The 22,900-nt window shown below is 42.2% G+C and overlaps 1 protein-coding gene across 9 annotated transcripts in view; it reads right to left on the minus strand.

The window, feature by feature from the left end:
- adgrl2b.1 (adhesion G protein-coupled receptor L2b, tandem duplicate 1) overlaps positions 1 to 22,900 on the minus strand; it is an 85,902-nt gene that overhangs the window by 8,776 nt on the left and 54,226 nt on the right. For 7 of the 9 annotated variants that reach the window (XM_076744314.1, XM_076744311.1, XM_076744319.1 and 4 more), the window contains 12 exons: positions 20,770 to 20,870; positions 18,942 to 19,127; positions 16,230 to 16,268; positions 13,003 to 13,186; positions 11,296 to 11,418; positions 9,921 to 10,126; positions 9,214 to 9,387; positions 7,348 to 7,557; positions 5,979 to 6,199; positions 5,145 to 5,211; positions 2,483 to 2,574; positions 1,009 to 1,177 (listed from right to left, as the gene is read on the minus strand). In XM_076744314.1, coding sequence (XP_076600429.1) covers positions 1,009 to 1,177; positions 2,483 to 2,574; positions 5,145 to 5,211; positions 5,979 to 6,199; positions 7,348 to 7,557; positions 9,214 to 9,387; positions 9,921 to 10,126; positions 11,296 to 11,418; positions 13,003 to 13,186; positions 16,230 to 16,268; positions 18,942 to 19,127; positions 20,770 to 20,870 — 1,772 coding nt within the window. The remainder of the gene's footprint in view (positions 1 to 1,008; positions 1,178 to 2,482; positions 2,575 to 5,144; positions 5,212 to 5,978; positions 6,200 to 7,347; positions 7,558 to 9,213; positions 9,388 to 9,920; positions 10,127 to 11,295; positions 11,419 to 13,002; positions 13,187 to 16,229; positions 16,269 to 18,941; positions 19,128 to 20,769; positions 20,871 to 22,900) is intronic. The other 2 variants (XM_076744315.1, XM_076744312.1) reach the window with 1 other exon arrangement.

Raw genomic sequence — 22,900 nt, forward strand, 5'->3', positions numbered from 1 at the left:
ATGGGCAATGCAGATTTGCCAGTTACTCGAACCTGCATGCGTCTTTGGATTGTGGGAGGAAAACTGGAGCACCCGGGGGAAACCTACACAAGCAAGCGGGGTACATGCTGTGCTAACCACTGCCCACCGTGCCGCCCTCCCCTGTGAGAGATGCAAATCCCAAATCTTTATCTAAATGCCATCCAGCTGACAGCAGTTTAAATGCCACATCTGTAAGGACAGGGATAACACACACTATGATAACATGTTGAAATACTGCAGAGAGGAAGCCCTTCGATATGTGGGTTGCCAAGTGAGAATGAATAAATATCACGAAATGTTGCAATGCTAATATTCACAGATCCACACCTGCAGTACAGGGATTAAATAGATTTGGAGAGAAACGGGCGATTCTTGGCAGCGACATGTTTGAGCTGTGTGAAAGTAAAGCTGCAACTAATGATCATTTTCATCATCAATTAATCTGCATATTATTTTCTTAATGACTTGTTTTGTGTTTAAAATGACAGGAACAAAGCCAATCAGTTACCTGAGCCATAGGCGATATTTTTAAAATGTCTTGTTTTGTTAGATCAACAGTCTGAAACCCCCATACTGCAATTTATTATTTTGGACAAAGAAAAGCAACACTGAAGCTGAAACAAGCTAATTGCTAGTATTTTTGCTTGAAAAGCAGCTTTAATGCCAAATTTATTATGAAAACAGTAGCCAACTTATTTACTGTCAATTGACAATGTTTTGTCTCTGTCCAGATTAATTATTAAACATATCAAAATAATTATTTGTTTGGTCTAAATAATAAAAGATGTCACGCTTTCCAAGGTGATGTTTTCAAATTCCTTCGATTCACATTCAAATTCATTTATAGCTGCACATATAAAGTGAGTACAAATAGGAAATCCTCACATTCAAGAAGCTGGAAGCAAAGCTTGGGCATTTTTTCTCAACAAACGACTTGTTGTTGATTTATTCCTCGTTTAAAACCTGTATTGTTGGACAGAATCTTACCTTTTTCTGGAGGAGGCAGTGGAAGATGAAGATGAACATCCCTTGCAGAGTGTTGAAGATGGTGAAGAGGTAAGCCATCACTATGGAAGATTCATTGAGGAAGAACAAACCAAAGGACCACGTGAGCCCCAACAGGCAAAGAAGGACAAACGCTCCCAACACCCACGACCTGCGGACGACAAAGAAGAGCGATATTAACAAAAGTGGAACCGCAAAACTGCAGATGATTCCATCTTTGCTTGGTTTGGCTTTTCTTTTCTCCTGGACAAAAAGCAATAAACCCTCAGAAACCCTCTTTTTCCTTTCAGACGACTTGCACTAGAGGCAGCATGGTGTATAAATGCCAATACAAAGTTTTACAACGACTGTGCGTTCTGTATTTGACACTTGAGTCAAAAAATATTTCCTCGGACTTGTGCGGCTAAAGAGACTGCAAACGCAGCAGGTTAGCAGAAAAGCCTGGAGGAAATAAGATAACTTCACAGTCGCTTTCAGTGACGACGGCTGGTCGTTATTGATACACAAGAGAGAGGCGAGCCACCCTGAGAGAGGCACAGCGAGCATGCAGAGGAGACGAGGACCACGAGATATCGCATGAGAGAGGATCCACAGAAAGAGGAGAGGAGGTGTTGAGATCGATGGCTGATTAGACTTGCTGTCCAATTTCTGCTGTTTTTTTATACAAGAGTCCTTCTTTTTTTTTTTGTCTAATCACACAAAATGTAACCAATTAGTTCACTTTACCAGCTCCCAAATTTGACACACAAAACTAAACACAAAGCCGATTTGAGGTAGATCCTAATTAATGACAGTTAATGAGTTTTGACTTCTTAGGATAACGTGTGAAATCCAGCATCCTCTAATGCGGCTCTCTGTGTGCTAAAAACAAACCTGAACGCCAATTCAATGCCTTTTTTTGGGTTTGGACCAAACTGCGAGTGGCTGCCTAAAAATCATGCGCCCACATAGCATGTGTTGGCCTGCCCTCAAACATATTGTTGAACAAGAATCCAGGCACTGAAATATACAGGGACTTGTCTTTTTATCGAGCAAATGCAGCCCACTGGAAGCAGAAAGATGAGAGGGGCTTTTTTCCGTTTTTACCATCTTTTTAAATCTACGAGGCACAGTTGAGTCAGTCTTCCAAGGATGCCTGTAAACTATGCCAGCACGGCTGCAAAGAGATACCAAAGGTCAAACATGCAGTTATGAAGAAATAAAAAAAAAGGCAATATAACCCTGCGTAGTGCAAATACGGATATCATAAATCGACTAAAAAGGCAGCTACTGAAAGGGAAAAATATTGGTCTGGTCAGGTTTAGGAGAAGAGAAAATCAAATTAACGTGCTGGTCAAAATGCTGCTTTTGAAAAATTCGGACGGGAGTCAAAAGCAGTAATGGCGCATATTTTTCTTTTCACGCACACAAGACACCACGGCACGGCCGGCTAATCCCCCCGAGTGACACCCCTCACCTGATACCACCCAGCCTGGACGAGTCGGGTTTCATGGAGGTGGAGTGCTTCACCATCTTGAACATCGTCACCACCAGGAAGATGACATTGACCTGTCAAAACAGACGTGGATCAGGGTTAACAGACTGCACTTAGAAAGGCATCCAATTCCTGCTGCTACTGTAGCAGCGGTGCAGGAAGTATTCAGACCCTTTACTGAAGTAGAAGTACTGATACTTCACTGAATTTATGCAATAGAATATAAACAGTGCTCCTTGTGTAATCAGGAAAATGTACTTCAGGTACTACAAATAGAAGCACTCATGTTATTCTATATACACTTACATATTATATCATTACATTATTATTATTATTATTACTATCACTCATAATTAACATGTAACAAAGATTTTACTGTTGTAGTTGGTTGGAGCTCATGATTATTTTCATAGTGGTTTTGTTCTCGTCTGTAAAAATTTAGAAAACAGTGAGAAGCCCAATGTGACACCTTCATAATGCTTCTTTTGTCCAACCAGTAGTTCAAATCTTGAAATCATTGGAAAGAATATTAAAATAAATGAAAGGAAATGCAGCAAATTCTCAAATTTGAGAAGCTGGAACAATGAAATGTCTGTATTTTGCATGAAACACGACTTAATCCTTAATGTCCTGTCTGTCCACCCATCAATTAATCAACCAATTGTTTTGGTTTTACCTGTATATCATGAAAAGAGAATGCTCAAGCACAAGTAGCTCGAATGTGTACTCATGTGCTAACCTCGGTCTTTATGCTTCACACTGACTTGGAGTATTGCTTAATCTATAGTGGCGTTGGCTTCGTAATGAGCGTCAACTCCAGCATACCTTCACTGAGAGGAATAAGAAAGTGTGACGCCTCAGCACAGATCGTGAAGTACACTGATTTGCGAAGAAAAACAACACAACAGTGCGAGGTTAACACTTTGGTCCCCCTCACACAGGTCTGGCCTTCAACATGAGCTGCACCAAATGCTCTTTTCCCCCGTTTGTTTGACATAGGAGTCAACGTCAAAGCGCAGATCCTCATTGAATATGAGAATGTATATCTGTTGAAGTCCAAACAGATCTCATGTAGCAAAAACAAAAGCTCCAGAAAAGCAGAGAAAGGAAAGAGCGGCGATGAGTGCCATATTTTAGAAACATTTTTTACTGAAGCCAGGAAAAACACTGAAGTGATTCAAGCCATACATCCAGAAAGATTTCCATGCTCTCAGGATGTTTCTCTGTAAGCACTGCAGGGCCTGTGGCCACCGAGGGAAAGGCAGGAGATGTGCTTCAATTTGGCTCAATACCGTATTAAACCTTTGAAATGCACTTCTGTAAATATTCAATAAAAACAAGTACATATCCGGATTTTCATGTTATTAAAAACTTCTTTGCCATATCTGCTCTGAGCTAGCATTTTGAAAGCGTGACCAATCTACTGTACATAAAGGAAAATAAACAACAAAAAAGCACGAGCTGGCAAGAAAACAAAGCCCAATGATCTCCATGTAGTGTTCTCAGTTCATCAAATACTTCATTTTCTTCTGTCTCTAAACGGAAACAACAAGAGTGTGAGTGGAAAACAGATGGAAACCGACAAAGAAAGATGGAAGAAAAGGAGTGGCTAAGAAGACAGAAAGAGGCTTTTAGATCACAGCTTAGAGTAATGCAGAGTTTTGTCTCGCGGCCACTGGGGCCGATTTACATCCGCATGAGTCGAGTGGCTGGAGATGCATTTAACACACCCGCAAGAGATGACACAGATCCGATGAGACAGACAGACAGACAGACAGACAGACAGACAGACAGACAGACAGGGAGCGGGGCGAGGAGGCAGGGAGGCAGGGAGGCACTCTGCAGAAAGCTGAGGCAAACTACATATGGACTCCCCCTCATGCCCGGTCTCCAAGGGACTGTCCTCTACAATATTCAGGTCTCCGGCTTCTCTGCCAAATACAGCACAAAAAAAAAAAGTGCTGCCGACGCAGCACTTTGGTTTTACATGTATTTACAGCCTATGGACAGATTTACATGTGTGTTAAAGTATGCACCTCTATGGATACGCTGTGTGTGTGTTTGTTCAGGGCTGTGCGCATGCATTCCTGCATGCATGCATGCATGTGCACATGTTGTGAATGTGTGAGCGTGTGCGCATTGTGAACACCCAGCGCACCACATGAAATATTAAAAGGTGAAGACGGAGATGTCCGCGTGCTGGGATTGGCTGGGGATGTGTCATGATCCTCAGCAGGGCTATGAGCTGTGGTAATGGTTGTCTGGCCCACCCACTCATTACTTCCATGTTCACCCCCCCACCACCATCGCCCTTGTTTTCCCACTGAGCAAATGACCTTCATGCCTGAGATGATTTCTCCTCCTGATTGCAGGAGGGGAGTATTCTCTAGATGTACAGCAAGGACCAAACAGCTTTAAGTTGTTACCTCTCACCAATTCTGATTTCAGAGGATTTCATAGCTGAGTGGACACTGATGTCCTCGTGTCAGCTGTAATGGGACCACTTTCCTTTCATGCAAATTGATCGGAGAAAGCAGAGCTAAGAGGCTGCCAGTACGGAAAATCTATACACTGTTTTCAAAGCTTTTCTTTGACAGAAAAAAAAAAAAGAGTTATCACACACGTGCACAAAATTACAACTTACCACAATTATGAAGGTTACAGGTCCGATGAAACTCCAGATGAAATGGTTATCAACCCTCAGCCAGCATCTGCGGGGTGCAAAAGGTGATATCAGTTCATTAAATCATCTCATTGCCAAAACAAAGTTTTGTCTCATCGATCAGGGCCCGGCAGAGCAGGATGGATGAGAGGCAACAGAATATAGACTCCTCTGACCACAGAGAAGAAAACCCGACCTTGAGGGAGTGTTGGCCTCGTGCCATGAGAAGCTGCAGTCTAAAAGCCAGCGGTTATTGGTCTCATGACTTCACAGTCTGCAAATGTCTACAAATGTGGGATGCCGGACTGTGTACCTAAGACTCTGAACAGTAAACAAAGTATTGTAGACACTTCCAAGAATGAATTGCACCTCGGCCTGTGTTTATCACCAGGAAACAGAAATGAAGTGAAGACTACAGCAATAAAAATGGAGTTTACTTTAATCCCATAAATTAGAGGATTGCAGTCTTACAAATCATAAAGCTTGCTGCTTGGATGAAGACCAGCGGAGAAGTGCATAAACTTTTAACTGACAAGGGCGGCAATTACCCACATGCAAAGAATAAAAACCCAGCAGGCCAGTGCGGCTAGCCGGCGCATTCATTAATGTTGCGGCTTTGCTCACAGTCTCTTCTTTAAGCAGTGACAGGGTGTAAATTTGCCAAGGGGCAGAGGTGGACCACTCTTTGTGATATTACCATCATTAGCACATACAGTACATGCATGCTGTGTGCGTCTGTCTTGATGAGGAGACAGGAGGACTAATGGTCTTGATTTTAATCCCACAAAAGGAGCTCTGCAAAGAAACCACACTCACGCTCGCTGTGTGCCGTAGCTTCTGTAGTCAATGGCTGCCGAGATGCCCACCACCACAGCCGGGATGAGGTACCCGGAGACGTAGTAGTACTTCCTGCGCGAGAACTCGCTCTCGAACACCTCGACCAGCATGAGGTACAGCTGCACGCCCTCCAGACACATCCAGGCAAATGCAGCCAGGAAGCAGAAGTGGAGGATGCCGGCGATGATGGAGCACACCAGCTGACAGGAGGACACATGCAGGCGTTACACACAAAGACAAGAGGTTGTGCAGACGGATGACTTGGATTCAGCTGAATCTGAACATTTCCTACTCACTCTGAATTACTGATTACTACTTACCCAAACTGTTTTAGATTTCTGTTTGGAGTTGAAAAGTTCATTGACTTTTAAACTCATTAGCTCAGCTTAACTCGATCACAATGTCAAGAAGAGAGCATCTCTGATCAATATTTTTGATTCGGTCAAACGGCTCCATTTAATGTAATAGAGGTCACTTTAGTGCATCAGCATCTTTCACCTCAGTATTTTGGTTTTATAGCTCACAACTTTATTGTTTTGGTTTTCCAGTCCCAGAGTGCAGCTATTTTCAGCAAAAACCCTTTGATAGACCTGCTGTTGACGACCTGCCAGAACACAGACAAACTCAGTTACTAGCAGGTGAACATAGTGCAGCAAGAGAGATTTTCCCCTCAGGAGTTCTTAGAGACAAATTTAGAGCTAAAAGGAGAGTAAATACTGCCTTACATTCATCAAGTAGACAGAAAAACTGCTCCAAATGTGGAAAAAGGCAACTGTTTGCTAAGAAGAAAAATATAGTTCTTAGTTTGAAACTTATTCTAACTTTTTGTAAACTTTTTGGTATTATGTTGACAATTTCCTGATCAACTCAGGAATGAGATGACAGTATTTGTGCAAATGCACATTTAAGTATTAAAATTTCTTCCCTAAATTTTATGAATCCCATAACTGTTCTATAAATGATCTAGGCTAAGCTAAGCTAACATCATCATTAACATCAGTGGTTAAAATCCACTGACAGACAGAGATGATGTGGGAGAACTGCGTATAAAATCATGCATGGAATATTTCTACTTGTTAAAATGGTGCATCCATTAAAAAAAAAAGACAAAAAAAGAAAACCACTGATCATCAAATCATCCTGAGTGTGAATATTTCACTCGGAATCAGCGCTGTAGATCTTCAAGTATAAGCAGATACAGAATGGATATGTGGTATTTTAATCTAATCCACTTGAAGGAAAATTGAGGGAGAAGAAATTCAAGCGTTTAAAGGTTAATCACAGCAGATGAGCCCATTCATCAGCAGTCTGAAAGTCAAAACCCTCTGCGGTATAATTTCCCCGGTACCTTTGGTTCCGTCATGTTGATGCCCACGAGGTAGACGAGCTCGCCGATGAAGAGGTTGAGGCAGAGGTTTTTGTGGATGGTGTTGCGGTCGCTTTGCAGGCCCCTGAAGAAGCAGAAGGTGAAGAGGCTGATGGCGAGGCAGACGAGAGACACGGCGATACCCATCCGCGTGATGACGGTCAGGAGAAGCTCGTGGACGCTCCCGTCCCCCTGCAGAAAAAACATACATGACAGACTGGCCTTCAGCGCCACACTCTTCATCATGACTGGTGGCATTTAAGCACACGTAGCTATTTTTGTTGAAGTGCACATTGACCTAATGGAAATATCGATGTTATACACGGTTATAATGAAAATGGATATTTCTGTGCGATGCAGTCCTTCGCGGTTAGGTTCACAATTTTTTGGGTATGTCTTAAAATAATATGCCTGTGCTTATAGGGTATTGGGACAGGTTTTGCTGGCTGTAATCATTCCTGCTGTTCATACTATCTCTTAAGAAGTGTCTTCCTAATGCTCTTTCAGTGGATGAGATGAGGGACAAAATCCACAGTACTGTGCAAAAATGTTTATTTGAGGCTAACATGAGGCTTTAGCAGTCTAAGGGGAAAAATCAAGTAGATATCTTCCAAATGTCAGTACAAAAGGCCTCTTTTGTACTAAAAAGGCAGAAACTTAAGAAGATATTGAGTTGGTTTGTCCAAGTCAGACTGTTGGGGCCCGATTTTAGCATCAGACAAACTCTAAAATGTACTTTTGCTCAAAACAGCAACTGTGGATTTTGTCATCATTGAAAAGAGTCACACTGAAATAGCATTAGGAAGGGATTTTTTAAAATAAAATGTAGTTACAGCAGCTAAAATCAGGGAAAAACTGATTCATACGTACGAGTGAATGTTGTCTATCCTTTCACCTGATCGTACCCGATGACATTTGGCACTCAAACTGAACACGCTTAGGTCGCATTATGGGGCCCATGTTGCAGAAAGTGACATCAGTTAAGAAACCGCCACAAAGAACCGTGACCACGTGATGTGATGTCCACATGTGGCTTCTCTTTTTGAGGTCAAATCCCGCCGTGTTTCAAAAAATCAAAAACGGAGCATGTTTCAAGACGGGCACCAGGCAAATGTGAAAATAGCAGACTCGACCATACAAAATATCACTCAAGGACATGGTGGCCTGAAAGTGAGGCAATTCCTCCTGTGATATGTGTAATTTTATTGAGAGCAGGAGTTGCAGTTGAGGTGATGTGTAGGGAATTGGTGTGAGGCTCAGCCTAGCCTCGGGGCTCTGGTTTCAAACTGTGGTTAAGGTTGAGGTTAAGACAGATGACAGGGACAGAGTTCATGAGTTGGGACTTATTATTAAATGAACCACAAACTTATCCTCCACATTTATTACTGGCAAGGTCCTTGCTACACATGCTATTTATCATGTAATTGGATTGTAATTGCATTTTGCGACCAAACGGATCCTACACCACTTCAAGAGGGGTGGAAACATAAGTTAAAGCAGAGGTTATACTGTTTCCCATGATTCTCAGGGACATATGCATGGAGGAATATTAGACACGGACCATAGGTAAAATATAATTACTTCTGATAGTGGTATGGCACTTCCTATCCTGATCCACAATCTCGCTCTTTTAAAGTGACAGCCAGCTTCCTTTTCTCCCCCTCCTCCTCCTCCTCCTCCTCCTCCTCCTCCTCCCCTTACCTTCTCCTCCAGCAATAATCTAATTATCTCCACTGAAATGCCATTCTTGTTCGTGCCGTGTGTGCACAAATCTATCAGTGAGACGGAAGAGCGACTAACTGAGACAGAAAAATAGCTCGTGCAAGGCACATGGAGAGGGCCACTTACCACATTTCCCCGATGAGCCATGAGGATGGCAAAGTTGGTCAAGTGACTGCAGGAGCAAGTTGTGTGGCTCTTGTTGGTTTCCAGCAGTTTACAGCCTTGAGTGGACCAGTATCCCATCATGCTGCGCTCCGAATAATTCCAGAAGGAACAGTTGGGATTGTAGTAGTGCTCCTTCTACAAAACACAAACGCAGGGAGAAAAGAAAACAATTAAACATATATGAACAAGCGCTGCAATATGCATGATTGTTCACAAACACACCTTGTATATTTCATATCTGCAACTGTAAGAAACAAGACGTCAGGGTGGGTGTGTTGACTGCATTTAACTGTGCTCGTTTGATCAATTATCGTCTGTGCACTTACAGTTCTTTAAATGTGATGGGTTGTTGAAAGAAAAAAAGATGAAGGAGATTCAAAAAAGAAAGAAAGAAATCAGAATAGCACTTTCCAAGGTGGAACACGACACAGAAGAAGCTCGACTTGCTTCTCTACTAGTCTACATCTCTGATTAGTGCTTGTCACAGCTCATGACTCTTTAGCATAATATAGATGCTTTCTCTTTACTCCAACGTTTTTTTTTCAACAACAATAATACAGCAAAGCGCAGCATTTGCCCTTCACTGAGAAAGGCTGCGCAGCCACTTTCAGTGTTTTAACAGCCCAGCTCTATGCTGTCGTCTGGGGGAGTCTCAGGAGGAGGCTTACATCCAGGTGCTCCAGTGTGAAGATCACGGGGTCAGCCACAAACACACGGCTGGACTCCTTGGTTATAGAAGCTGACAGGATGTGGGAGTTGACAGTGAGGGAGAGGTTGCGTTTGTTCAGGTCCCCCATTCCCCTCAGTGTGGCGTTCTCTGTGCTGAGGAACTGGCCCAGGTGTTTGTAGAGCACAAATACCAGCTTGGCCACACCTGCAAAACGCCATAATGAAATCATCATGCAGAGGGAGCATAAACAAGCAAAGCACAAATAATCTGTTGACTGAAAAGAGGAATATTCACTCATTGATATTGTATGAATGTGCTAAGCCTTGGAGGTTCCATATTTTGGGAGTAATGCTCATTTACTTTCTTGTCTTGAGTTAAAGTCAGCAAGCAGGTGATTAGTTTAGCATAATGTTGTGTAAATGTAAAAATATCTGCCTACCAGCATCTCTAAAGCTCACCACTCAGCAGGTAATGTCTAAATCAACTAGACAAGTTGGGGTTTTAAGGGGAGTTGTGTGTGGCACTATTTCTTCGCCATGCCAGTGACCTTCTGGAGTCTTTTCATTTTTGTGAGGCTGATAAATAGCCAGCAGAGACATCAGAGGCAGAGAAATATTTTCTTTAACTTTGGGATAAGCATATTTCCCAAAATGTCAAACTATTCCTTCATTGCGCTTCTTGCTGCCTCCTGTGTACATAAACTTACACAACAATTTGCTCCGTTATTTGCTCAGTGCCACAGCTGTAATAGCTGTTTTTCCACCAAAGGACACAGGGGGCAGCAGTGAGCCCATTATGAATTTGCCTAATGAATGAAGAGATTTGGATATAGTGTGGCAAAGTCTGCCTGTTACTGTCATTTTTTTCCTCAGTGGCTAACTGGGGTACTGCAACAAAAACATTACAAAAACATCTCTGCTAGCTTAGCTTTTAAATTTTAGTCTCATTTTAATGATATATTAAAAAGAGCTTTTTAGCCTAATAATGAAATGCATCAGAACACTGAATGAAAACTGGAATCTTGATTCTAAGACTGGTGGCATGTATTTGAACGTTGTACAGAAACAGGCTAGCTGTTTCCCCCCTGCTTCCAGGCTTTATGCTAAGCTAAGCTAATCACCTCATGCCTTTAGCTCTATGGTTAACGTGCAGATACGAGAGTGGTATCAGTCTTATCTAGATCTCATTAAGAACGCAAATGCGTGTAATGTGTGAGTGTATTTCCCAAAATATGGAACTTGTGTTTAAAGACATCAGTGATTGCCCTCATCTTCATTGCAGGAAAGACGAGAAACGTACCCACCGAACAACAAAAACGGTAAAGAAAAGATCAACGATGATTAAATGTTTCTGCAGCAATTGATTTTTCTCACCGTTTTTGCTGTTGACTTTGACCGTGTTGGAGGAGAGCTGAAGCGACGCTCCGCCCTTGCTTGTCTGAGGAAACCTGAAATCTTGCACCTGACCGTCAGTGCTTAACACGTAGACATCCAACACTGAGAGATGATATGGGGTGAGGGGAAGGAGAGAGATAGAGAGATAGAAGGAGAGGGATGTATTACTCATAGGTAACATTTAAAAAGCAGGACATGATGTTTAATAGAGCTCTACCGTTAAGGCCCAGCAGGGTATGTGTAAAGACGTGAAGTTCATTGTACCCATAACAGAATCAAATCTTATTGGCAAGACCCCGTAGAGTGTCATTTACTTAAAAAAAACATGTCACTAAGCTGTTGGCTGGCATTGTGAAAGCCTCCGAGGTACGAGCAGAAGAAAAAATAACAACAAGGGCGGCAATAGAGGATGAGCAAATGCAAGCACACAGCCTACTGCAGCATGAATGTCAAATATTCATAGGATCAAAAATATCATTGAGCTTGTACTTTTACTTTTTCTTTCCCCTGTGGGTTCAGATAACTCTGGGCTCGGCGAGCAAATCTCTGAAAATCCTCCAAATTCCTGCAGCCCCTCTCTCCGGTATGCCAGCTGCCGGGTGGTGCTCCCTTTGATGTGTGAAATTACTGAAGGGTCAGGAGGACACACGTATCAGCACACTCCCGCCCATCAGAAACGGCCTCACTTCCTCAGATAGATGGCTTCTGACAGACGGAGACGAGGAATTGTTCTCTGGTTGCTCTCCCCCTCTGTCTAGTTTTTAGCTCTCTCTTCGCTCTCCCTCCCTTTTCCCTCGTCTTGCCCTTGATGCTCGCCTGGAGGTGCCACTTGGGCTTCGACAAACTGCTAATTAGGAGCAACAATCATTTTCACATTTTTTCTGACTCTTCAGGGGAGGTCAGGTAAGCCGTTCTCTGAGGTTGTGTGTTTCTTTATGTGGCTGTATTTAGGTTTCTCCACTGGAATGCTATCTCTACTTCCCAGATAAGCGTGAGCTTGACAAGCTCATAAAAACTGCCCGAACGCAGAGATTAAGTAGCCAATATGCTGAATATTACACAATGTATTAATCAGTGCTTTTGGTAGACAGAGCAACTAGTCCTTATCAGCCTAGCTAACTACCACTTAATGGGAAAGGCTTGGAGAGATACAGATAGAGTGCTGTATGAATGGAACAATGCCATTCAATTGGTCTCTTTGTTTCCCCCCAGAGGTCTGGACAGTTCATCTTGCAGCACACATTCAATGGGGTGACTTTACGATGCAAGAAAAAGATTAAAAATCAGCGAGCTATAAGACAAAAAGGGTGAGCTGGAGATCATAACCATAGCAACAAAGAGCTATGAGTGGAAATATGACAGTTCACTGCACAAAGGTGATTTAAATGAATGAGATCATGTTGCTAATAATCTGCCGGTGAGGAGACATTTGCTTGTTTTTTTTTTTTTTTAGTCTAATCTTTCACTATGACATCAGCAAGATGTGGCCGTTCTTAAAAATGACATTATCCTTGAGGAACTGCGGCCCGGGTGTCCACGCTCGGAAGACAATGTCACCACTCACTCTGAAACAATTTTAGTGAGGGGTCGTGTACAGCCAAGAAGAGAAACAACCATCAGCATCATAAATTGTGACTGACAGACGTGTAGTTTGATCTGTTTTACAGTTAGTGGAGAGGAACTTACTGATATTCTCTGCAGGCACTTTTACGATTGCTGGCTCGATCAGGTTTTCTGCAAGGACGAACGCCCCTTCCTCCAGTGTATCCAGCAGCATTGTGGCAGCGTGACTTTGTTCTGTGGAATTCATGTCTTTCCAGGATTTCAGAGCTTCCGGCCTCAGGAGATTGTCCACAGTGTCCACGATTGCCTGTATCCATGGAGACAAGTGAAATGTCAGCTTACTGTTTCCTCCCGTCATAATTTCAGTTTGATAACAACGAGCGTGGAACGGACAGCAAATGATAAAAAGAGCATGCATGGCAAACAGTGGCAGGAGGAACAACGACTCAAACTGAAACTTCAGGATCACTGCGGCTGAAGACACAGGAGTTCAAGGAAGTCCAGGGTAACTAAAATAATAATGACGATAAAAAATGCAGTATGTATTATCAAATATCCTGTTTATGAAAAATAGGCCTAATCTAAGGAACCCTGTCTTGGACCAATTTCTTTATTGAATAATGTAAAAATGCTTGAGGGGGGAAAAGAAATACAAACCAAATGTTTGCTTTTCCCATTCACTGAATGGAGCTGTCTACAATGCTGCATTCTTAGTTCCTGGTTTTAAGAAACTATTTTCCCAAATAACAATTATAATGAACAATAGTCCTATTTCCCTAACAGGATCTGCCCATAATGCCCTTGAATGCTGTTCTCCTGCAGGAAAGGGGGCATTATCATGAAATCCATGTCCAGAGTGGCAATGTGAGTCTAGATGGGGGGAAATTTCTGCTTGTTTTCAATTGCAATCCTTTCATTTCCTGCTTTCTGATAAGCAGTAAGTCAGCAAAACATTCCACCAAACCCACACAAATATCAGACGTTGATAAAACAAGAGTTTCCTTTGACCCCGGCAGGGTGAGTTCATGACTCCTGTCTGACACAGTCAACCACAGCGTCACTTTCTAAAATCCCAGATTCAGAATCTAGAGCAACATTTGATGTGATAAATCAGAGTGACAATTTAACCATAGGTGCCATTAACCAGAGCAAGGCCCACCACAATAACGGTAATTAACCACAACAAGCCCCTGCTCACTGTACCAATTAGTCACAGCTGTGATTATCCAAAACACTAATTGACCACAGACAGGATTATCCGTTTGCCTGGAATAACAAGAAAGCGGATCAACCCAAGTCTGCATCAATGTATGATTAACCGCAACATTTAACCACTGAGCTCATATTAACCACAGCAATGATGACTGTATCCAGACACAGGGCTCTCAGCGTGTCTTTATATCTGGGGCCGGAGCACAGAAATCAATCTCTGTGGCCCTGACCTTGCAGGCAACTAGAAGCTTGCGAGCTGTGACTATGATGAGAGTTAAGTGTGTGTGTGTGTGTGTGTGTGTGTGTGTGTGTGTGTGTGTGAGAGAGAGAGAGAGAGAGAGAGAGAGAGCGACAGTAGGGGCTATTACATGGTCGGAGCCATTACAACCAGACAGACACTAAATGCCCCCCCGCCCAGAGGACCCATGAAAAACGAAAGGGGGGGATAAAAAGGCGGCTGTGTCTCATTTGTGTGGTGCAGGAAGGATCTGTGTTCTGATTGAATCCTCTTTAATTCTCACTTGGGAGGAGGTCACTTTACAAATCACAGGGGTGCTACCAGGGGAGCCCCCATGGCTCATTACAGCTGGAGAAAAGAACCATGTGGTGATTCAGTAGTTTGGACAAATTAAGACTCTGACCTGATGAAAGTGGTTCAGCGAAAACATTTCAATTCATCAAGGGGACGTGAATGTCCGGACCAAATTTCATGGCAATCCATCCAATAGTTGTTGAGGTATTTTATCTAAGGGGAGACCCACCCATTTTACCAATCAAAGCCCAGAGGGAGTGGTGCAAAGTTTGATAAATCACCTCAAGTGATGTCACTTGAGTCAACGTCGGGGCTGAAAGGGAAAAAAATCTGTGGCGCTTGAAAGAAGAAGCCTCCTCCTCCCCTCTGCTTGAGACTAGCAACTCGAGGCTAAATTAGCCGCCACTAGCATAACACACCGAAGTCTCCACCTGAAATGTTGGGTGTTGAGTAGCATTGTGGGTAAGGTAGACGAAGAAGGCACAGAATAAAGAAGATGATATCTCTGGTTCTGATGCATTGATTTTTATGGGTTTTTTTAAAAAAAAGCATCCACTATAGGAACGCAATGCTAAATCGGACGAGCACTCACTTTACAGTCAGGGGATCACCAAAGTCATTAAAATGTATCCTCTGGGCACCACAGATTTTCAAAACAAGACTGACCAGCTGATCACCTGGAAACAAAATTTCACGGCAATCCGTCCGACATATTTCAGTCTAGCCAGCATCCCCATTCACAGAGTGGTGCTACTAGAAAAACCACTAAGAACACACATTTTTAAATCAGGTGAGGGTAATGCATCGTCCTTTTCTCTCAGTAAAATGACACTTCAAGTAAAAACAGCCCACATTTGCAGGGAGCCCCCATGAGCCGCTGAGAGATACAAAATCAGATCATTTGTATTATGCCATGCAAGGCATCACGTCCTGAGTGTTTACGCCATGTCCTTGTCTTTCAGCAGAACCTGCCCAAGGAAATAAATGCTGGCACGGCACATGAAAAGCAAAACGTCTGAGGGAGAAACTGAAAAATCAGAATGGAACACAAACATATTAATGGGCTCAGAAATTAATATCACGGATAAAATACAATGGCAACAGGAGAGGAGGTTTTTTTCTGTTGTTGTTGAGGGGACGGGGGAGACTCGAAATTGTACAATGTAAGCAAGTGAAAATTGAGCACACTGCCACTTTGATCACACTTCTAGCTGACAGGGAGGTGCAATTACGACCGTGGGAAGGCAATTATTCACACAACGTATGAAAAGCCGACAAGAGAGATGGAGAGAGGGAACGAGTTGGGGAGGAAGAGGAGGAGGAGAGAGACAAATGAAAGGAAGATACACAAGTGATAGCACACAGAGGAGGGAAAACAGGACAAAGACGGAGTGATATTGACGGTGGCATCCTCAGATGGACGGAAGGACGGGAGAACAGACAGCCCAGTCAGATGAGGAAGCAGCCATGTTTTGTACAAGCAAGGCACCAGGCGCATAGTGTAACAAGACAATGAAGGACACAGAGACAAACAGCGCTGCATGCTGCTGGTCGTTAGGGATCGGGGTAAAAAAGCAACACAAAAAGCCTACAGTGGTAGTTATACCTTCATATACGCCCTGCATGTCTTCTCTCTTTTTTGAAGCTTTTCCACACAACAAGAGGATCAAGCACAAAAGACAAGATCGTAAGAAAACAGGACACATTAAATCATGCCACTTACCATGAATTACAGAATTAATAATGAAAAGAAGAAAAGGCACAGGTCTGTATGAACTACAACCTTGAAGGGATGCAACAGCTCTAAATGCTTTTTTGGGGGGGAAAAACGGTGTTTGAATTATAAATGTGAATATGGATCACTTAATAGTTAGGGAAAGAGAAGAGAAATGCACAGCAGTGTGGAGGAAAAATGCTGAGACTGGATTCTGATGTTCCCCATTAGTGATGCTTTAAAATACATTGAGAAGATAAACAATGTGGGACGAGGTCATTTGCATTTCATGGTATGGAGAGAATAATACAGCACCAGCTCTTTGTCGGTCTCTTGGCATTAAATAAATCGTCTTCTCATCCTAATTGAGTCAAACTGGAGAAAATCACACACTGTAGCTCTCACACACAATTTGAAAACAAAGCTAAAAATGCTGTAATCTGTTTTTTTTTTTTTTTTTTTTTGTTACCCAGATTACAACCTCCACATCATAAATACTTCTTACAAACACACACAGGAAACCGAAATGCAGAAAACACAACACTGCTCCCATGTACACCACCATTTAGTTGCTGATTTGTGAGAAGGGGCTGCATGAAAATTAAAGGACCATAGAAGGTTTTTTGTATGCTTTGACTGCTTGAATACAGATCATTTATACTGTGCTTGGCGTTTTTTCTGTTTGTTGTCTAATACATGCTGTGCAGTTATAGATTGTCATGTGTTTTTCCTTTCACTGCAAGCACCCATTCACTTTCATTGATTTCTGGATGGTATGAAAATCCTTTGGCAGACTCCTGAAACTTGCTCAGATCGGCCTTATATGCTCTTACATGCATAAGGTTTCAGCTGTCTTTCGGCAGTGACCTGATTTCTTCATCGTGTAAACGAGAATGACAGTTTCAATAATCAGGGCAGGGGAATCAGGGCAAACCTGACTTCCTGATTTGGAGAAGGCTGATTTCTTGGCCATGCATATAGGTAACTGGGTTTCTTTCTTTGTTTTACTGCTCTCTCTGGTGGAAAATCTTAAGTCACACAAGCACCAAATCTCCGGGGCTGAAAAAAGAAGCCAATGCAAAAGTTCCAAAAACTGCAGTTCCTTGATTGGCCACTTGAGGCTGGCTCCAAATGTGAGTCAATCCCCATAGACTCCCATATTAAAATGGCCAACTTTACAGCAGAATGTTTGCAGCCTGGTTCAAAAAAACTCTTTGCTTTCTATTAATTTCCTCGTTCATAACAACTGAATCCTTATATAACTGACTTGTTAAAAGTATATAAAGGTTTAAAGTTATGACAGTGATGTCACCAGATCTTGGAGTACACCTGTAAATCACTGCAAAGGGGCTAAATCACCAGAGAGCAGCAAACGCAGGTACTCCTTAAGTAAAAATGAATCAGTTTTCATAGCTGAACTGAGATTTGTGCTATCAGGACAAACTATGCTCTGCCTGTCTGTTACAGCAAGTAAGCCACGGTTCCAAAACAGCCAAGAAACAACTACACTGTATATCAAGGTATTGTCTGATTTTACAATGTAACCTGGTTTCTTGCGTCTGCATTAATTTCTGTCAGAGTTGCATTATTGTTGCACAGTAAAGAAGTGCAATTAAACTGAATTAACATGCAGAAATAATGCACGTCTTACAAAAATTAATGCAGGCTCGATGTTCACTGTGTAAGATTCCCCAACTCAAGCAAGTCTGCTAATACAGTTGTAAATTTTAATATCATCCAGAAATGACTGGAAAGCAATGGCTGCCTGGAACGGTGGGGAAAAAAAATCAAAAACACAGCAGCATGGTTTGCAGAATAGTAAGTGATGTGTGACGGTGTGATGAAAAGTGTATGTGATTCCTGTTTAGACAATAAAACTTGCAAAACCGCTTTTATGATCCCTTAACTTCTGTCACTGCGGCTTGTAATCAGCCAATCACACAGTGTTGTTGCTGTGATGTACAAGTCACTACAACACTATCAGCGCTGCAGTGACGAACCTATTAGCTCTTATCTTCAAATGCAATAATGGTAATGTAGCCGTCTGAACATTAGGGCACGAACAACGGGCATGATTTCGGTGCAAAGCGCTTTGTTTACGGAGCAACTGCTGTCTCGGAAGTCTGAATAACAATCAAATTTTTCAAACTGTCACTCATCTCTCCATGGAACTGCCAGCAGCTGAGAGTTGTAGGTACGTCTTAGGCCTACTCTTTTCTCGCTGAGTGCTTGCAGAGGCTCCAGGGGAGACTTCCACACATGTCAGCAATGAGAGTTATTCTTTGTGTTGGTGGGGGGCTCATGGCCATTAGCTCTTTTAAGGTAGAACTGCCAGGTGAGCCTGTGTTTCCAAAGCCGGTAATTACCAGGGAGCTGTAGAGGAATGAGCTTCCCCTCAGGGCAAGACCTGCCTCTCTAGCCCCCTCACCCGAGACTGCGTGTGTGTCCACGAACGTGTGTGTGTGTGTGCATAAATTGTATGTAAGTGCATGTGTCTTGCGTGTATTGGTAGGTGTCTTGCTAATGAATGTCCTGAGTCATGCTGACACAGACCTGGGTCAAAAGGGGGACAAGCTTTGGTTCAGACAGGAATTTTCACAGTACCTTGTTGAAGCTGCGTCCAGCTGAGTCTTTCTCGCTGGGTCTGAGCTCCTGCAGCTGAGCATCCAGGATATCCACGAGCTGCTCCATCAGGCGCACCGAGGAGCTGACGTCTCCTGCAAACACCGGGCCCTGTGTGTGGCGTGCCAGTTCATTGGCTAAATTAGCAGCGTTTTCGCCACTTCGAATCTAAAAACAGCAAGAGGAAAACGTGGGTGTCAGTGAAGCGTCAATGAAGCAGTCCTCAGTTGGTTTGTGAAGCTGAAATAATGTATCCCACATACACCTCAGAGTCCTAATCTATTGTGGCAGGGCTTGTACATAATGAAAGTCATTGTATGCAGTGTATGAACATGGGGGATTGCACGTTTAACGGAGAACATTACAGCACAACTGCAACACATAAGCTGAAGGAGAGAAAAGAAAAAAGAACTCTGCGATAACGATCAAGTGTTCTACTTTTTTGATGCAGCCAATCTGTGTTGACGGAGCTGTGACCCAATTTCCTTGGAAATACTAATTCTATACAGTGTATGCTATATACTAATGTTCATGGTATGATGCTTTCGCAGTTAGTGCACAAGAAATCAATGTACTTTTCCATTTTGTACCAAGAGGAAATGAAGCATTACATGCACAGACATCAATTAAAAAGCAACTTTGGAATTCCACTGCCAATTAAAGTTCACAAAGAGAAAGCTAATGCAGCTAATGTCTTATCATACAGACCATAATTACAGGAGGCAGAGTGGGAAAAACATTCATACCATTCAGCCTTGAAGGTGTAATTCGGAGTCAGAGATACAAGAAAATTCTGACAGCTGTGATATCTCCCACTTGGTGAAAAGAACTACAGAAGTGTCCACATACCGGTGGCATAATGGCTGCAAAACTGCCATCGTTGGTAATTACATCCATATAAAATTCAACAACAATGCTAACACAATCAGTTCAGCCAATTATACACTTGTTCTATCTGGTTTGTTCGAGAGCAAATATGTACACTATTTCTGCGGTATCACTACAAGGTCACGAACTGGTATAAGCATCTTGGAATAATGCCTGAACATTCCTAAACTGGAAAAACATGAGGTTTTCCCATTCTTCCCCATTGTACCAACAATGTGTGTCCGAGGATTAAATTACTATTTTTGCTTTTCCAAGATCATTTCCGAAGATTCCATTTGCAATTTAGTTTCATGTTTTGTGTCTGTGAGTAGCTTCTATATGGTCTTTGTGCATTGTGAGGAAAATGGGTCTTTCACAAAAACCTGCATATAATGTGTAGTGTAGTGTGGAATTGGGGCCCACTTCTTTTAGTCATGTCTATATTTTCCCAAAATGCCGGCTGCCAACACCATGTCTGAACCTGCTGCACGCTGAAGGTGTTTTTCAGGTCAGGGAAAAAAAGCATCTCCTCCTTAGAATGCAATATGCTGCGTGTTTGCTTTGCATTATGGTCTGTTCAGGCTACTGACGCTCTTATCTGTGCGTCTACATTAGATTTCTAGCTGCATGACTGTTGAACATCAAAGCAGACAAGTCAGTGAAGAAAGGAGCTCTGGCTCTTTGATTCCCAGTAACTGACTGCAGAACTTGGCATTTACTTCTGATCTTTCAGATAGCTCGTTTCTTTCTGTTACCACTCTGTATTTTAGCTCCATGTGAAAAAAGTATTTTCATGATATGCACCCGCATGACCAGTTCTCAGCAGCTTTAAAGAAAACAAACCAAGCAAAGAAGGTCATAAATTGCCACTAGATGTTTGATTTTAACTGTGCAACATATTTGTTTGCTGCTATATTTTGTAACTGACACATTCCTGTTTTACCTTTTGTGCCACTTGAGTCACCCAGTGGGAGGTGCAGTTGCTGAGGTCTGGGCCTTTGGAGCACCAGGTCCCTGCCACAGTGCAGAGGAAGGAAGCGATGCCTGCAGTGGAGTACAGAATAAACACAACCGTTGGAGAGAAGCCAAACCCTTGCTCAAATACAGTTTCTCCTGCTGATCCTTCATTCATACAGACTCTCTGGTGCGGGAAACTGGAAACTGTTAGGCAGGAACAACGATTTCCAAACAATTTGAAAGCGTGCGAGCTTTGTGTGGTCGACACAAACAAAACAAAATTGTCTAAGGGATACTAAAACACTATCAGGTTCGTCCATAGCTTGGACAAAACTGACAGAAAAAACAATGGACTCTGATTTGTTATTACCCGTAAATATTTCAGAACAGTAAACATTTCATAGGCTCCCATACCATGCAAGTCTAAATGAAATACATGATAACTACTAATCAATGCCTCTGGGCTGACAGCAGTGACAGCACACTGTATGGAACACAAGACTCATTTCTTTTTCACCCCCGCAGTAAAAACATCATCTCTTTTTTTTGCTTTCATCGTCCAATAGCCCTACTTTATATTTTGACAGCTCTGTCAGTCTCCGTGATGGGGTGTTAAGGTAACTTGTGAGAGATTCCTGTGTGAGTATCACTGTCAACTGAACTGGTATAACTGCCATCAGCACAATGTTCCTCTTGCTGGTGACTTCCTACACTGATTTTGAATATAAACTGTGAATATAAAGTCTGAATTTTTAAGACAAATGACCGGACTTTAGAGTTTGGTAGAGCTTTGAATTTCATAATTTCCTTCATTAGCTTCTGTGCTTCGTTAGGCTGGCAACAGCATTTTTTTTTTCTCTCCATGAATTCGCACTGCAAGACTAAATGGGCTTCAAAATTAGACACTAACAGGGACACTTTACATTACACCATTATATTAAAACAGAGTTGTGTTACCTATTTTTGGGACAGGCGAGGGGCTCTAATCAAGCGAGATTATAGTTTAAAATGTGACGTACCCCCTAGCTGAAATGTCACAAACTCGCTACACAGAAGCGATGATGGAAATAGCACATTAACAGCTAAATAAGCACAAATAAAGTAACAGGGGCGTTTTTCACACATTTTGTCAGGATCTTTGAAGTTTTGTTTTTAATCATTTGTATGCTGAAAGTGTGATTCTGAGGCTCTTTGTAATGTTTGATTGTTAATGGAAAAAACCCGCTATTCCTGTTTACCCCCTACAGAGTTTAGTGGCAAATAATCAAGCCGATTAAAAATAGCTGAACTTACACAAGATGAAAATAGCAGAAACACATGTACATGTTCATACAATCAAATATTTTTGACTTTATGTGTTCCAGTAACCAGGACGGGCTCCGACTCTGCGTTTTGTCTTTTAACTTCCTGTCTACAACAGAAGTATGTGTTGTGTTGCCTTACATTTTAGCAGATATTGAACCAGTTTGATAACATAAATGTTAAGTGTGAAGGACTGTGCTGGAAAAAAAAGAAACTTTTTCTACAGCAGTGTGACAAACGTCAACCAATATTTACGGAGAGGCGCTAATTAGATCTCCCACACAGCTCTGGGATCAGCTGGTCATCTTACTGTTATAGTAGCCATGGTGACTGATTACTGTGTTGGTATTTGGGTTTTGCAATGTGTTTATAACAATATGACATCGTAACAGCAGCTCTCACAATCACAGAGGAGCCTCACCTCGTTAGTCCAGTTTTCAATCACATGGGCTTACATTTATGTAATGAACTGATTATACAAAATCATATTATTAATAATACAGTGCAGTTTGTTAAGTCAACACAGGGGCAATTTCTGAGACTGTAGTTTCTGGTGTGGTTTAATTGGACTGCATCATATTTTAGATTGAGCCATTGTTTTTTTGTTTTTTGTTTTGTCAAAATTTCGCCCACTTGCACCTCCTCAAAAGCACACAAATTAAAAAACATCCGAACACCACAACTCACCAGCAAGTTTGAAAGATATGTATTCTTAAAAAAAAAAAGAAAAAGAAAAAAGAAGCTAAAATTATGCCATCCATCACAGCCAAAATCTGTAAAAACAGAAATTACTGATTTTCAAATGTCCAAAGGTC

The sequence above is a fragment of the Chaetodon auriga genome, chromosome 12 (genome assembly GCF_051107435.1).
Source record: "Chaetodon auriga isolate fChaAug3 chromosome 12, fChaAug3.hap1, whole genome shotgun sequence".
Lineage (NCBI taxonomy): Eukaryota > Metazoa > Chordata > Actinopteri > Chaetodontiformes > Chaetodontidae > Chaetodon > Chaetodon auriga.